The 17427-nt window shown below is 40.9% G+C and overlaps 1 protein-coding gene across 2 annotated transcripts in view; it reads right to left on the reverse strand.

The window, feature by feature from the left end:
• Positions 1-2613: 2613 nt before the first annotated feature.
• Positions 2614-17427, reverse strand: part of itga11a (integrin, alpha 11a) — a 51272-nt gene continuing 36458 nt past the window's right edge. For both annotated transcript variants that reach the window (XM_019867557.1, XM_019867558.1), the window contains 14 exons: positions 17050-17189; positions 14727-14837; positions 14544-14629; positions 13632-13842; positions 13450-13548; positions 9057-9133; positions 8883-8966; positions 8657-8747; positions 8457-8570; positions 8206-8289; positions 8008-8118; positions 7760-7855; positions 5588-5701; positions 2614-3682 (listed from right to left, as the gene is read on the reverse strand). In XM_019867557.1, coding sequence (XP_019723116.1) covers positions 3605-3682; positions 5588-5701; positions 7760-7855; positions 8008-8118; positions 8206-8289; positions 8457-8570; positions 8657-8747; positions 8883-8966; positions 9057-9133; positions 13450-13548; positions 13632-13842; positions 14544-14629; positions 14727-14837; positions 17050-17189 — 1496 coding nt within the window. In that variant the 3' untranslated portion in view covers positions 2614-3604. The remainder of the gene's footprint in view (positions 3683-5587; positions 5702-7759; positions 7856-8007; positions 8119-8205; positions 8290-8456; positions 8571-8656; positions 8748-8882; positions 8967-9056; positions 9134-13449; positions 13549-13631; positions 13843-14543; positions 14630-14726; positions 14838-17049; positions 17190-17427) is intronic.

The following is a 17427-nucleotide window of genomic DNA, read 5'->3' on the forward strand; positions in this document are numbered from 1 at the left end:
ATAAGAAGCTGATTCGGAACAAAAGTTGAGCGCGTTGTAGCGCATATTTAGTCAATGACATGTCCACACAATTGTACGTACACACATATATTTGATCACTTACTTTTTGACATTTTAGGGGAAGCTGAGCTTCCCTTGCAGTCTTAGAGCAATTGCCTCTGGTTGATGGCTGTTCAGATGTTGAGTGGTCTTGCAGAGCCTTTTAATCAAAAGCACATGGAGGCAAAACAGAAAGAAGAATATGGGCACAAAACAATTAACATTGCATCCTCAAGTCCATTTTGTGTCGGGTGACATGACCAAATGAGAAGCCAATTGAGAAACCCCACAAGATTTGTGCAATTCAATATTCATATTAAGTAACTCGTTGGTGAGGCTTCGTCATGCAGATTGAGGATGAGAGTGACAATTCCACAGACATAGACAATGCGATTATTTACTGGAGACCGTCCTACAGATCAACAGATCAGTAATTAAACATTTTAATTTAAGTTGACAGATAATTGAGCGTGTGCAAAGTCTGTAAAATTGAAGTCGGGTTCTTACTGCAACTTACCGATCACTCTTAGTCATATTTGCCACCAAGATTTTGAGTTTCTCTCTTGTCGGACAATCCAGGCCTTCATACTCTTTGCATCCATTTTCAGCCTATAGACTCTGGTAAAATATTGTAAAAAATCTGCAACTGAAGTCCCTTGTCAATCAAACATTATGAAATTAAATTAATGTTCAAAATGTGCATAACATGTAAATTATTTTATGTACGATCTAGGATTAAGCATCAGGGAATTCAAACCGTAGCCCATTGCAGACTCAACCCTCAATTTCTGTGCCGCCTATCCTCACAAGGCGACTTTGGGCAAGAGGCAGAGTACACTCTGAATTGGTCGCCAGCCAATCACAAGGTAATTAGAGACAAACAACTTTTCACACGACCACTTCAATGCAATCAAATTCCTCAAGGACACTCGGCTTTTCATATCATCTCATTTCCATGTTCCATTTTGGAGAATAGGCATATTGTTTGTCAAGCAGCTGACTAATGATACTCTTTAGACTGAATGGAGTCAGCTGGGCGACTCACCAGGCTCTACACAACTCATTGGCTGGTTTGGGTACGGTAGATGCTCTTTTAAGTTCAGACATGGAGTACACAAAATGGAATTAGAAGATACGTCATTCAAGAGTCCCTACACCTGGCAACCAGCTCATTGTGTCCCCCGCCTACTGCCTGAAGACAGCTGGGATAGGCTCCAGCACGCCTATGATCCTTGAGAGGATAAAGTGGATCAGAAAATGGATAGATGGATGGATGGAAGGATTGAGAGTTATTTGTTCAGCGTCACCATACTGTTACTTGGTTTGACAAGCTAGCTTGAGTGAACGCTTGAATAAAAGCAGATTTTCATGTAACAGCATACCTCACAAGTCAGCGCAATTTTGTGGGTCAAGCATGCAGTGTGTGTCAGTCGATCCTTTGATCTTCTCATATTACTGTTGACATTGTCTTTTTTTGTTTTTGACAATGTACTATTTTCCCTCAAACGTTATGCCTGCAAAGACATATGTGGAAGGTTTGAGATTGGGGTACCCAAGTCCTCGAGAGCCCCTATCCAGCCACTTTTTTTTTTTTTCTTCTTTGGGATGCTTTTCTGCTCTGTTCCTGCCCCCCACACCACCACCACCACCACCACCACCACCCCACAACCCCACCCTTACTCATATGCTTGCTAAATTTGTCAAACTGTGCTGTATTCTGCCTTGATATAGCCTCCAGGAGTATTTTGTCTTCCGAAAACAAACTTTGGAATTAGTCAGCTGGACTCACCATGATGGATATTTTTTTTTTTTTGTCGACGAAAAGAGCAGGCAGTGGCGAGCCTTCTTGCCCCCCTGCGACATTTGCTGCTGGGCACACCGCAGATCCTTGGCAGAAGTGGAGTTTGGTTTGCCTGACAACATTGCCTGTAGAGAATGTGGATGACATCTACAATATTGGTATTCTGTTGACAGGTCTCCCGCTGTTTGGAGTTGTCAGTTTGCTGATCTATTTCAAAATTCAGCCGGCGGGAGCAGCTTCATTAGAAGCGAACAAGTTGCCGGCATTTCTGGATGGGCGGGGTGGGTGATTAACACTCAGACTCAATCGCAAAGTGGATTCGGAGTATTTGGAAAAGAACAAGTCCTGGAAAGAAATTAATAAATTGGTCGAGGATTGGACTAATTGGATATATTTTGTCTGTTGGAAATCTTTTGGTTTTATCCTTGGAATTCATGCGTTTCTTCTCCGCTCACTAAATTGCTTTTTTTGTTCACTTTCATGGTGTCAGACAAAAAATATTCAAATGGAGCTTCTTCTCACATCGTTGTTCAATGTGTGTTTGTCATTGTGAAGACACTTTCGAGAAAAACGCTATCTCCTCTGATTTTGTGTTTGTTCACTTCCCCTCAAGTGTTTTGTTCGACTCAAAACAAGAGGTTCTTTGACATCATGCAGATTCCTAGAACTCCAAACACATAACTGCAAGGACGCAACAAAATGTTTTGGGCTGGAAATTCATTCTGCAGACGGGACTGAGCCACCTAATTCATAAGAAATTTCAGAGACAAACGTACATTTAAATACATGTTTTATTCATTGACGTATTACAGCTCTTTGCACCCTGTCCGAGAGGACAGAGTGACATTCATCGGCAATACCAGAAGAATTGTGGCACACTGTCTTCATCTACATCATCATCTTAATACGTTTTCTCACGCACGAGAAAAATGCTGCCGCAGTGTTTTGTCCTTATGCAAGGCAAGGCAAAAGGTGCGAAACAATGACGTTCTCGTTTTCCTTTTTCTTTTTACACATGATGCCATGTGGAGAATAATAACATTTCATAATATTTGAAAGGGTATAAAAATGTATTTACAAATTCAAGTTAAATTTGTACAAAATAAAAGTGCATCAAATATAAAATTATTCTGCATGTTTTCGAAGATGAAGGGAATAAACCTGGACTTTCGGATTAAATAGCTCTCTCTCTCTCTCTTATGTTAACAAAATTAATTTTCAACTTCATGACTTTGGTGCACTGCTGCTTTGAAATATCAAATTCAAAATACAACAAGATGTCTTGACATTTTTGGCAGCTTTTTGGGTGACATGTTACCCTTGAGGTTTTTCATGTATTATTATACATTTACCATAAGAGTTAAATAAATATTACAAAAAGAAAAAAAAAGAGATTTTGCAAGAAATTCTCCCCCCCAAAAAAGCAGTCAACACTTTCTCTCTTGTTCCTTAAACAAGACTAGAGAAAGCTCCAAAGAAAGAAGAGCCCCAAGACATGTGAAGGATTGACACTGAGGTTACATAGACCAAGAAGGTCCTCGTGTCGGAACAGTGCAGTCAAACCGAGTGTGGCAGTGCTGACTTCGTGGCGTGGGACACATCATTTACGCTGATGGTGCCTTGCCCCAGCTATCACACGGAACTGTTTCGGTGGCGCCGCTGTGGGCGTTGGAGAAAGAGGGAGAGACGGGGAGGAAGGAGGAGTGGTCCCTGAGTGTCGGCTCCCCAGTGGGAAAGGCGTCTGCTGGGGGCACCTAGCCTGCGTTATCGTTCTTCAGCCACTTTTCCATTCATTTCCCGCTCGTCCTCATCTCTCCGTTTCTGCCTCTGGAAGAAGCCCAACTGGGTGGAGAATTAACATATGTTCATAAATGCACCCAAAATGTTGTAGGATCATAAGTATTTGGACACACACAAAAAAAGTTTACAACTGTGCCTTTATGCACCTCCGTAGTCAAGATGGGATTAGAATTGATGATTCATTTACCATTTTGGAATTACAGCCACTTGACTTTGACTTGGTTCAAAAGTATTTGGACAAAGTAATGAAACTGTAATCTAACTTCTACCACCAATTGTCATGCTCCGTTTTCACTGTCTGCCTGTTCCACTGTTTTTTTTTGTTTGTTTTTTGTTTCCTCAGTCTCATTTGGCATTGCTGGTGGGTGGAGTTTCCAACAATGCACCTGCTTATTGTTCCAGTCATCTGGGTATTTAGGCCCCACTGTAGTGGGAGAACAGCACCAAATTATTGTTTATTGCTTACTTCCATGCTGCCCCTCCCTAAACGCAGAACACACATAGCGCATAGGGCCCCATGCTTTGTGACAGGGCCCCCCTCCCCCATTTTGCACGAGGTAAGGCATTGCATTGGATACTAGGATGGAGGCGGTCCTATCCCAGCGATTACCCATCGACTAGAAGCTTTACCCCTGCACCTTCGTCCCAAGTTGCCTCAGTCCAATGCAAAGCCATTATGAGGTTGGTGATAGTTATTGCACTACAAGATTGAAGGGTCTGGCTGCTGCTGTCCCATTCCAGATTGTCGAGGACCACAACAACCTTGCCAGGGTGAGGTTCAGATTATAGATTGAATCCAAGCAATTTGGGCTTCATTTCCCACCCAATTACATTTTACCATAATTTACAGTTGTGCCATGTCAAGTCAGATGCCCTATTTCGGACCTTGGACTTTGTTACTGATATTCTTTTGTTCCATGGGAACTCTTTAATCCTCAGGTTTTCTGAAATGGCTCAATGCATGTTCATTCCTAAATTCCTTTTTTCCCTGGATACAGAAAATCTTCTCATTAAACTAATCCATGGCATCCCTTCTGACCTGGTCTAAGACAGGGTAATACAGTTCATCTTCCAGGTCTGAAGGGCATTTTGCAAAGTATTGGGGGCTACTTCCACTCTTTCCTCTGATTAAAATCCTCAGTCTTATTACTTAAACACAGCTCACATATCAGGGCTTGTGCCAGATTCAAACCAGGGACCTTTCAACTCAGAGGCAGATGTAGTGACACATCCTACACCATATTGCATCACATGAAAGTCCGAGTCTTAAAAATGATGTTTCTCATGACAGTTATGTAATTCGTAACTAGATATTTTATTTTATGAAAAGCTCTTCAGGGTGAAAGTTTACACTTCAAACATTCAACGGACACTTTGCAATTTAAAATAAATGAATAAAATAAATCACTTTTTGTCCTTTTTGTTAAAGCCGTCATTATCTCGTGCCTCTCACACTGACCTGTTAAGGTGGTATTCCAGAAAAGCACAATATTTTTAATGGAGTGATATTATAAGACGAAAGGATTTCAGTTTGAAAATGGATGACTGTGCCTGCAAGCATGTGCCACAAATGATTGAGACATCATCAGCGACGCCTTCTGTTTCTGATTGGTTGTTTTTTTTTTCTCGGAAGCAGTGGTTTCTTGTATTACAAATTAGATTAGATTAGATTAGATTAGATATCCTTTATAGGCCCAAGATAAGATAGAGACAGCTGATGTTTTTTCAGTTCGTATTTATCATGGACGACTGTCAAGTCATAATGGCTGTTTAAACAAATATGACAAAAAACGATCCACTTTTCTTTTCAACAGAATTTGTTATTCTAAGAACGATAAACAAATGATTCATAAGAATTTAAGAGCAGTGACAAAGGCCATGTTGAATTGTGGTGTACTTGTGGTCAAATAGCTGTATTTTACTCCCTGCCAGTCGGACAGCACTTACCTTCCAGAGGGCCAAAATGAGCAGGGCTAACAGTAAGAGTCCTCCCAGCGTGCTACCAAGGATTATCCAGGTTGGGATTCTGTAATCTCCCTCTTTTCTGACTTCCAGTATTATCTATGGATTTTGCACAAAAGAAAAGACTTCGTCATTTGGTAAATTGGTTGGTATGCTCACAATCTGTTCTAAATACAGCCAAAATGACCTGTACAATAACGTGTGATCAAATACACAGACTGCAAAATTGCATGCGCGAAATCATGAAATATTAATAATTTCCTCTGAATGATACCGTCAAACAATCCATACGTCAGTGCAGAAGATGGAAAACATTCTTGAATGTTGATGTATTATTACTTGTATGAATAGGGCGAGCCAGCTCAAAATCACCCTGAAAAGAGTCATTTCATAAATGAGCAGTCGACACAAATGAGGGAATGCAAATGAAGGATTGTTTTTTATTTTTTATTTTTTTTACGTGTCTATCGACCAATAGATGGCAGCACAGACTTTAGCATGTGAGAACAGAGTTGACGCGTTGTGCTGCTGGTCCTTTCGGTCCCTGAGCACCACACCGCACTCATTTATTAGTGTACCAGCGTTCACACAGCAGCAGTGCACTTCTGTTTGGTCACTTCACCATGATCAATAAACTTGCAAAATAGAGTAATTGTGAATTACACGAACAAAGACAAATAGTGAACATGTGCTGGGCGCGCGCATTCATTTTTAAAAAAAATGTTTTTATTTTTACAATACAAAATTTGGTGTTCATGTTCAGCAGCATATTCACATTGGTCATCCATATTGTACCTTATGTTTTATTTCATCCTAACAATTGTGGAAATGACACGTGCGCGGTTTTCGTTCATTCATTAATTAGGATGCATTCGGAAATTCAATCTCCCGAACTCTACCATGAGACAGCGAGTGCTCCGTGGGGCAGAGCGGGCTCCTTTCTTTGAATTTACAAATGTTTTGTGGTCAAATATTCATCGACCTACACCCCTCGTGCACCTTCCATCTTGCCTTTCTTGATGCCCTGACGCTCTATGCCTTCAGTCAGTGGGTGCTCTGGAAATCCCAGAGTGGCACTAGTCTCTTAAGTACCGCAATGATAGGTTCCAACAGTGCAGTGTGTTTTCGAGTGGTTCCGACAGTGCACGCTGGGAGTGCATTTCCAAAGGCACCCTTAGTAATGATACTTTATGAGCAGAGTTGATTCCCATTGGTACTCGTAAGCGTATCGATATAGTGATATCATGGTATCAATACGCCCTTCACAACTGCTCAGCGTTTGGGCAAAGATGGCTGTCAATGGTTTCTTTGACACATTAATTGTTATTTATTTATTTTTTTTTTACAATAAAATGGTTATTGATGGCCCGTGGCTTTTCTCTGAGACATTGTGCAAGCAAATCTGACAGTAGCTGTCTTTGGATTGCTGACGCGAGTCTCTTAGTCAGCGAGCATTAGAAGCCTTGCATTAGTGCCTTTTCAGACACGCAATTTGTGCCGAGCAGTTTTCAGTAATGCTTCGACATTAATCCTTCTCATTCACATGTCTTTTTGATACTTGTTCGTTGTCATTCATGTGTGTGCATGTAATCCATAATTGATTGAATGTATATTTTACATAACTGACAGCTTCCATTGATATCCTTTTTTTAAAAAATATAAACATTGACTGTGACCACCCAGCCAGTTTTGCTGTCTAAATATCAAGCAAAGCCCAGTTGCTGACACATTCTGACTTACCATTTAAGGAAGATGCTGAGATGTTGATGTCCTGTAATGTGTGTCATGTGTGACATCTCAGGAGATGCTCATGTGTACACAATCATGTGATTGATAAAATTGTAAATGTGCTAATATCCTATTCAGGTGTTAAATAGTCGTTTTGTATTTGATTCAATGATTCCACATACTGTGTGTGCGTGCATGCACGTGTGGGTTTATCTCTCTCTCTCTCTCTCTCTCTCTCTCTCTCTCTCTACTCTTTGTGTGTACTGTAAATACATTGGATGTGTGTCTTTGCCTTGCTAATTGTGGATGCAACAAAAGTAATTGTGGTCTCAGAGTTTGTGAAGGTTTTTGCAAATAGAATGTAGAAATAATACCAGCATACGAAAAATAAAGGCACCTATTCTTTAGGCAACATTTTTGTGGACTCACTTGTCTGACAGGCCTCTCTTCGTGTAGAAACATATGACTGGAGGAGGGCAGCTCCACTGATGCGCTGGTGACCAGTTCAAGGATTTTAAACTTCAGCTAGACAGGGGAACAAAAATGCAAAATGTGCTGTCATTCGTGTCTACAAGACGCTAGCCACACCAACGATGAATCAAATGAGCTCCCCCAAACAAATTAATAGAACACTTTGATGTGTCGAATTGGTGATTTAAATGGGGTACTGTACTCACTGCATGTAAAGTATCTACTCGTAGCGCTCCCATGATTCTAACGGAGATATCTCTGTAGGAGGCCACGTTGACTGTGCACTGTATTGGCAGAATCAGGGTGTTGGTTCGATTCTGTGGCACCAGACGTTCAGAATTAGGGAATAAGTCTCATGTTACATCTTCATCTTTGGTGAATGAGTTTTTGGGGCTGTATTTTACCAAGCGAGAGAAGCGGGTCAGGTCCTCAGGTGACGCCCTGCTCTGTGCTACATGCTGAGGTGGTACACAGTGCGTACCATCTCTCTGTCGGACATGTGAGGGAGAAAATTGGTTACAATTATACATCTGAAAATTCCCTGCTATTCCTGTTCCAGCAACAAATGCGATCTCAACTGAACCAGTTTTTCATTTGTTAGCCAAGCATGATGTCAAATTCCAATTTCAAACAATTACTTGTTCGATGCATTCACCTGGTCAATGTGCAAATTAGATATCTGCAGGAGCTGGTTGCCATTTTTGGTCATTTCTGGGACCTCAATATTCAGCTGTAGATCTTTCACGGGAAAGTAGCCAAGATTCTGGATCTGAGGGATGACATGGAGTAAATTGGCTGTTTGCACACAAGGTTGTCAGGCACGATAATGAAGTGTTGACTGCGCAGTAGGCTCACCTGAAAAGTGAAGTTGAAAGGAGGACCAATTACTCCAGGCTCCTCCAGCGATAGCTCGGATTTGATCTCATATCGAGTTGGATTTGAATCTCTTTTTTTGAAGTGAATAACAAACACATTCAGAATGCAATGTGTGACACGTACTGTATATATCTTGCTGGTTGTTTTTCAATATGTACTGTATGTCGATTGCATGCACCATTTGAAAAAAACAGTCATAAGGAACCTTGTGAAGAGGAGGTCTGCCTCGTATTTCAGCGAGTAATATATATCATTGAAGTTATCGGCTGTACTCATTTCCTCGCCGTTGCTGTTGGGAGAAAAAGTTGTTCAAAGTGCTACAGACGGGAAGTGAAATTTATTTCGATACAAGTGCGGTTTATGACGTGAATGTTCACACCTGCTTGCCTCCAGGATGACTCGAAGATGATCGAGGAAGACACTGCGACTGAACTCAAACTCCAAACGAAATAATACCTTTCAAAACAAACAAATTGTTAGTAACTCTCCAGCTTAACAAAAATACAATTGCGTTCGAACCAACACAAAAAAAAAACAGAAAAATGTCAGGCTCGTTCAAGGACAAAAACAAACCAGAAATACAATGCCCCTGACCAAATTATGATCTGAAATTTTTGGGGGAAGTTTATGCTATGGAGTTTTGTTTCACTAACATCCACCTTCAAGTAAAGTATATGGGCTTCACCTTCTTTTTGCCTCTAACTTGCTCCAGACTCATGGTTGTCTTCTGGATTACATGTTAACTCACTCTTTCCTCTGCAAGTGCCAGCTAGCGCAGCCCTGGGCTGAAATATATGCCACCAGAAACTCAATCGGAATCGTTTGTGTATTTGGATCGCTATTCCAATAAGGGCATTGAAAAACGGAATCTGAATAACATAAATTGAATTTACCTTGCTTCATTTGAATTTTTTAAAAACTGAATCTGACATTGAAATTTGGATTCCTCCATGAAAATAACATTCTGCATATTTCTTTACAGTGATTTCAACAAATACCATTTTTTTTCCACACAGATTCAGTTTGCTTGGTTGTTCACATTCAGTTTTACGAGTTAAAATTCACATTTTCAATGCACGAATTGAGTTCATGTGACAAACATCCGAGGATGAGCAATTGATTGCAGAACCCCATTCTCCTCTTTGTCCAATCAGCATCTTCCTTTTGAGCATCTGACAGAAACTTTCCGGAAAAAAATGTGATCTCCTAAGCGGCTTTTAACCTTTGTAACACCTTTCGTTAAACTTTGTGGTTCAAGCCATCGGCTTGGGGAGGGATGAAAAGGTGCTTCCTTTCAAATTTACGGGAGGAAGGTGCATATTTAGCAGGTTTTTGTGCAATTGTAGAATTCATATCCAGTTTTTAAAAGTAAAGATTTAAATTAAACAGTGCAAATTCAGTTTATGTAATTCAGATTCAGATTTCGATGCATTTATTCGGGCTTAGAATTCAAGTGCAAATCTAAACTATTCAGATTCAGTTTCTGGTGGCCCATATTTCAGCCTGTACACATCCGTCAGATTGGTCAGAACTGTCAAATGCTGTCATCGCCGCAATCATTCCTTCCCTCTTTCGTCAAGATTATTTGGTTTTCTACGCGCGGGGTGCCTCATGGTAGCACATTCTGCACATTCATGACGCATAATCAGAAATGGGTCCTTTCTTGCAAAAATGTGGCACTCTACAGAACATGAATCCGGACGCACATTTGGGAGAGGCGGCCTTGATTGTTAACTAACCACAACTTAAACCAACGGACAGCCTCTACAGCTGTGGCTTGCACAAATCAAGTATTTTTAAGATTCTTTAAATTTTGACAAAACAATCGTAACCTACTGTTGTTTGTCCTAAGCTGATAATTGATGACAATGGCGCATAACAAATTACCATTTGGTATTAACTGAAGATGCAGAGTCGGGAGTCAGATATGACCGTTGCTGCGGAGAAAAGGAAACTCATAGAGGAATCCTAAAGAAAAACAAAATGAGCTCTCGAGTGCGCATGCAAAGTTGGGGAGACGGCGCAGCAGAGGAGAGAAGAGGAAAGGGCGGTCGAATGGCAGCAGGGAGCAAAGCTGTGCGTTGTTCACGGTCCTCCACGCCGTAACGAAACGCTGACCGGTTCCATTTGAGCAAAAGGAATGTAAAACAATATTTACTGTTGCGTCCCTCCTCCACATAGCATGACTCATCCCTGACAGACCACAGACAAAGTACATAAACAAATGAAGAACTCTTTTCCCCCAACCCCATCTATGCTGTGGAAAATGACCCATGATACCCTGGAAAAAGAAGGCTTATCTTTTCCTTTTCATGGCCTCTTTCAAAAGACTGGAATGAGTGTGTGTGTTGGGCACAAAAGGAGGAAGGCAAGAAGAATACACACAGAAAACACCAAAGACACTTTTGTGCCGAAGTCACAACAAATCAGAATACCTTTTTTTTTTCCGCTATAAACAGATTAAATAAAGTTTACCTGGCTCGTGCCGACCGACATCTGTTGAATACTAGCCATAATTTGAATCATTTATCCAGCAATAGTCATGTTTGGAGCATGTACAAATGATGACGCCGTACTGATAAAGCAGCGGTAACGTTTTTTAGCAGTTTCGAAAGTGAGGAGAACTAGTCCAAGTCTAACAGTCTTGCCATTTTTACTTAGGCAGAGTGACGAATTGCGGGGTTGGGCAGCAAGAGCAAAGATTTTGACAATCAGCCTCGTTTGACTCTGTGTTGCATTCTGGAAAAGGCTCTCCGAGCCGAAGACTATTGTGGCGCCGGATGCTGTTCAGAGTGACTGAGAGGATATGAATCACTGGGGGGACTTTAACAGTGAAGGGAGCCCACTTGGTCGAGTTTGCTGGGGAGTGCTTCCAGGGAAATGCGATATTTTGGTTACCCAGGGGATGACTGCTGTTTGTGATAATAGTGTGGTTAGGACATTGCGTAAACTTTTTCATTCGCTGTGTGCACTTCATTCCGAGCGTCTTTGTCAACACACGGCAACCATGTCCAAACATCAATGGGGTAGATGGCTTATGTGTAATCTGCTTTCAGTTTAATATCTTTAATTGCCCCATTTGGAGCGCCATCAATGTCATCCTTATCTAAGCCTATTCAAACATCGCCTTCTTGAAAGTGAAACCCGACGCCTTGTTGGAAAGTGCGCAAGAGAGAGCAGTGCCTCATAAATATATCAGAGGCTACGAGCCTTCCGAAAGACTTGGAAAAAGCAAAAAAATTGAATGTGAGAATCAGAAACAGATGACAGAGTTGATTTCATTCACTCTCACCTGCAGCCTACAGATGAGAGAAAAGGTTGGAAAAAGAGTTCCAGTTGGGTTTGATGCACATGAATGTGATCCTATTAAAAGACGGTATCGATGGAAATATCTTTGGCATGGAAATTCAAAAAGCCCGTCGGACTCACGTGCCGTTGTGCGCAAAATGATGGCAACATGACGTTATGGCACGTTTCCCAGAAATTCTTGAAGTTACATGAAGTAAGTTGGAAGTTATGCTCAAACTTTTTTTTTTTTTTGCCACAGATCATGTCTTTTGCAATAAATAATAAACATGGGAGCAAAGACGCCACCAATGATGTTCACCTTTGACCTGTGTAACACAAATCACTTTTTTACCTACCCACAGCTTTAATACATACTTGTATTCCATCTTTCATGAATAGTACTTGCTCCCAAGTGTACAAACTTATTCATGTACTGTACATTGCAGTACTTCATCTCACTTTAACTGATGCAACACAGTAAATTACAGTGAGTAACTGATGGCAAGGCACGGGGCCAAAAAGATTTCTTTTATAGAAAAATGTTTTCCGAGCACTTTTGGAACGACTGGATGAAAATGATCACATGACAGTCAAAGTATTTGCAATGGATTCTATTCACGATCTTAAGAATACATTTATCTATAAAAATATTTTGCAGATGGTGCGGGTTTGAAGCAGTCAGAGCTATCCCAACGGGCTCCTTCGGGATGAGCGAAATAATAGCCAGTCATCATTTCATTAAAAACGCTACTGAGAATAATTTATGCTTTTCTACTCGATGGCAGATGTCATTAAGCAGTGACAATGGGACTGATGTCAGAGGACATCACAAATTATATCTTCGAGTCTGGCCTGTGGTTTGGCTTGATCTGTGCTAATTTTCAACGTGAATGATTTTTATTTTAGGGACAGAACAGACTAGTGTTACTTATTCATAGGAGTGAAAATAACGGTTTACTTTCAGATGCCACTTATTGGCGCCACGGTGGTCGACAATCTAGCAAGCCAGCCTCACAGCATGTTCTCCCCGTGCCTGCGTGGGTTTTCTCAGGGTACTCAGGTTTTCTCCCACGTTCCAAAAACATTCCAAATTGCCCCTAGGCATGGATGGTTGTTCGTCTGTGTGCGACCTGCGATTGGTTGGCAACCAGCTCAGGGTGAAGCCCGCCAACTGCCTGAAGACAGCTGGGATAGGCTTCAGCACGCCGGCGACCGTCGTGAGTAAAAGCGGAGCCGATAATGGATGCCATTTCATCAAATCAACCAGCTGTGTTGTCTAACACGTTTGAATACTGTAGTTCGTTTTTCTCCATGACATATTAAAAAAGACAAACACTCAACAACGTACAATAATTATGTATAATGGAGTGCCAACATAAGTGAGATCACTGGCAATTGTCAAAATTGGTAATAAGATCTTCATAAATGACTATTATGACGTATATTTTTCTTATTTTTCCCGCATGAGAACAACAATAGCTCACCTGTGCTTTTGACTTCATGAATGGAGAACTGACATTGCAGATCTTCTCACGTTTCAGTTTGTCCTCAATGTAACAATCAATTTTGATATCCGCGTTGTCCTTGGATAAAGAACACCACAGGTTCCAAAATATGAGCATCTTTCCTCACAAAAGAACTGGAACCTTTCAGAATGAGCACAGACCTTCAAAATGAGGCTTGAGAAACGCAGGTTGGGGGAGTAGCTGATATTGAGGCGAGCATTGTAAGCATTTTCTCCTTTGTTTTCCAGTCGCACATCCACAACCAGTCTTCTCCTGTTTGCCTCTACGACCCGTAGAGATCCCTCCGAGCCCCCTTCATTTAGATGCCGGCAGAAAGCACCACGAGACTGAACAGCCTGTAAACAGAACTGCCTGCGAGGCAGGAAGGTGAAAAAAATAAAATGGAAATCATACTCGAAATAAATCATGTGGACAGTATGAATATCCATTAGTACCATATGTATATTGTGATAAATTAAGCGGGGAAAATAATCATAACATTCTAGACTTTGGAAGTTTACTCAGTGACAAATAAATTGTGTCTGCTATCCTTTCCAAATACTGAATATTTTGACTCTGCCACTTGGAATATCAAACCTTTATCTCCATTCACGATAGAACCAAGGTCTATAAAAAAAAAAATCTTTTGTTGCCTTGGCTTTATGCTTTTGTCAGACTCGAAAATCCATTGACAAGCCATCGTCGGCAAGATTTTACAAAAGCCAACCCCATCAACCCCAGCTTCAAGCCGAGAGCCATTGGCGGCTATTTTTTACTCTTTCATTTACAGTCACACCACCATGTTTTTTTTTCTTCTCGCCTTGCTGTTTCTTATGGATTTGCAGCCCATTACAATTCTGTTGTGATTGTGTTGCCAATGGTGGCAGAAAATGCATCACGGAAGATATTGATTTTGTGCACAGGTGTCTTTCAAACGCATAACCAGGAAGCGGGTAGATCATTGGAGCCCGAAATGCAATTTAAAATTTCTGAGACTATCCATTTGCAGTGCTAAGGCAGAAAATCAGCGGGGTATTGAGGAATTATTCCCTCCACTGCATGAGTGTACTTACTTTTGAGTCATCAGGTCTGTCATACTATGCAGTCCAAGGTCTGGCATACACCGGTCATCCTCATCACAGCCGTTCCAGAAAGGCAACTAGAAACAGAAAGTTAAATGTTAATTAAAAAAAAAAAAAAAGAGCGAGAGTGAGAGAGTCTTCAGGTTTGTTTTATGACTATCGTGTGCCTCTGACCTCTGTTCTTGACACAGTTGGCCAGCTGTCATCTAAAACTGGTCCGTTGTCTTGATCCCACAGCCCGACTTGTACAGCAAACACGATGGGCCTCGCATAGTCAGTTGTCTCCTAAAACACAGAATATTATTTTGAAAAGAAGTCTTAAGATTTACTGATTTTTGTCCCGTTTTAAATATGGCATCCAGAACTAATGATTTTGTGTGGTGTGACAACAACTAACACAATCACATTATTTTTTGCAGTTTGGGCATGCCTGAGACCGAGGGCTCTGCTTTCATCCCCGGCAATGTCTAGCGCAAAGTGCAGTCTAAAACTTGGTATATCCTTGACGTGTCTGCGAGGTTCACGCTGCTCCATGCGGTGAAATGACGTAATTTCAGACACCCGCATAGCCCATATTTTCCGCAATGCACCCTAAGAAAACGATGTAATCTATGCGTACGGTCCACGTGGAAAACTATGGCTGACGAGCAAGAGCTGTTGTAATCAAGTGTTTTCTACTTCCCGATTCTTTGGTTTCATTCACCTTGTTAAATGGATGCAGACTGGTCACCCCAAACTGTTTTTGAAAGTTTATCGAAATTAAAAACATATATACTATTGTTTTCTACTTCGACAGTGGTAAAGTGTTGTTCATAAGCTGCAGACGCCCTTCACTGCTTCCTATAGTTTGGAAGAATATCAACCACAATAATCCATGTAGTTAACGAAGCTGTAACAGACCAGATTTGTATCATGAAATAATGGCGCGGGTAAAAAAGATTGAAGTCTGAACATTGTAGGGAACTGTGAGAGCAGGCCAAGCAGTGGACAGGGAGGGAGAATCACACCTCCTCTTGCATGGTTCAAACGAATTGGAATGCACAATAACGTTTCAAGTAAAGTGAAAAAAAAATAGTTATGTTGAGTTTTCTTCTCTTTTTTTCTTGAGAGTTACTCCTGACCCTTGTTGCGTATGTGAGGTCAGTGGGGAAAGAGACAGATTTCTTTATCCAAAAGACGGCACGTGTGAGGAAAAAGTTGGAGAATCACTTCATTGATAAATTCTGACATATTTAATTGAAATGTTATCAACGGCATGTTGACCAGGGTCCAGGGAGCCATGTAAAAAGAAAGATAACTCACTGAGGTATTTTATGGTAACATTCAGACGAATGTGTTTGGCATCGCCACCTGGATTCAAAACACATTTTGGAATCCTGCTTGTGCACCCTGCAGGCTTTTATAGATTTGCACAATCAATGCTCAACTCCCTACCTGAGGCACTTGAAGCTGCCTTTCATCTATTCACCCATCTTGTATTCAGTATGTCTTGCTAAATAAATGTTTTATGAAAAAAAAAATCTCATCAACCATGTGCGCATTTATCTCAGTGTTTTTACTGCATGTCTTTTTTTTTTTTAGACTGGTCAACAGAAAATTTTAATCAGATGTGGCATTATGTGTCCCTTAAATATATTTTGATACTGACTTCAAGACTGTCTTTACTTTTTATTTCTAGCACATCGGGTTTTAGAGTGATTTTATTTTTTGGTTTCAAGTTTGACCTACAAGCTTGCATAGTACAGATTGTACCATGCGTTGTAAATTATAGCTGACATTTCAGAAAAAAATCCACCTGGTGCCGAATCTAGCCTTTTATTCATAAATATTACTGAAAACATTACTATATTGTTTTCTCCAGGTCCTCTGGTTTCCTCACACGTTCCAAAAACATTTAACGGCTTGAACACGCCGCCGACCCTTGTGAGAATGAAGAGGTTTGGATAATGGATGCATGTGGCTATAGATAAATCTAGTACTGTACAACCTAAAAAGTCGAATGAGTCATATGGTTTGACAGTTGCTGTCCGGCGAGGATGAGCGAAATGCATAATGGATGGATGGATGGAAGGATGAACGGATGGATATTACCACATTTATAATTGCTGAAGTTATTTTTCAATATTTTTGGTAAACAAGAAAGAACACCATTTTCAGAATACACATTTTTTTTTATAAATTGGTATTGTAACAAATATGGAGCATATCCCAGTTGACTTGGGGCAGAAGGCAGATTACATTTTGAAGTGGTCGCCAGTCAGTCGCAGGGCACAAACAAACAACCATTCACAGCCACATCCACACCGTCACTGAATGGGAACCGACTCCACGGTGTCCGCACACAAGCCAGGCGAGTGTACCACGACGGCATCAGCGGACGCTTTCCAGAATATTTGACATGCTCATCAACAGCAAAACGTAAGTCTTTAAATAATGAAACAACACATTAGTACCACGCTAATGTCTGACATTTGGACTCGCAATAAATTAGCCTTACCATGACATGGAAGTAAATGTGCTCACACGTTTCATCTCCAGGAAGCAGGGTCAGGTTTTGAGGCTGGGCCTTGCTTGGATTGTCCAGAATGGCTCGGGGATTGAAACGTCGCTCCGCAATGGAGACATTGTATTTCATCCCTAACGGGTCACAAGAGAAATGTATTAAATTAGGCAAGTTTTGAGGTTATGAACTATTATTAAGGCCAGAATAAAATATATTTTTGTAAAATAATGAGAAAAAGTCAGAAGTTTAGATAGATGGATAGAAAGAGACTACTCTATATGATGCTAAAATGTGACCTGATTCTCATAACATTGCAATGTTTTTCTTTTAATACACACACACACACACACACACACACACACACACACACAC

Source organism: Hippocampus comes, unplaced genomic scaffold (genome assembly GCF_001891065.2).
Source record: "Hippocampus comes isolate QL1 unplaced genomic scaffold, H_comes_QL1_v1.1 scaffold2, whole genome shotgun sequence".
NCBI lineage: Eukaryota > Metazoa > Chordata > Actinopteri > Syngnathiformes > Syngnathidae > Hippocampus > Hippocampus comes.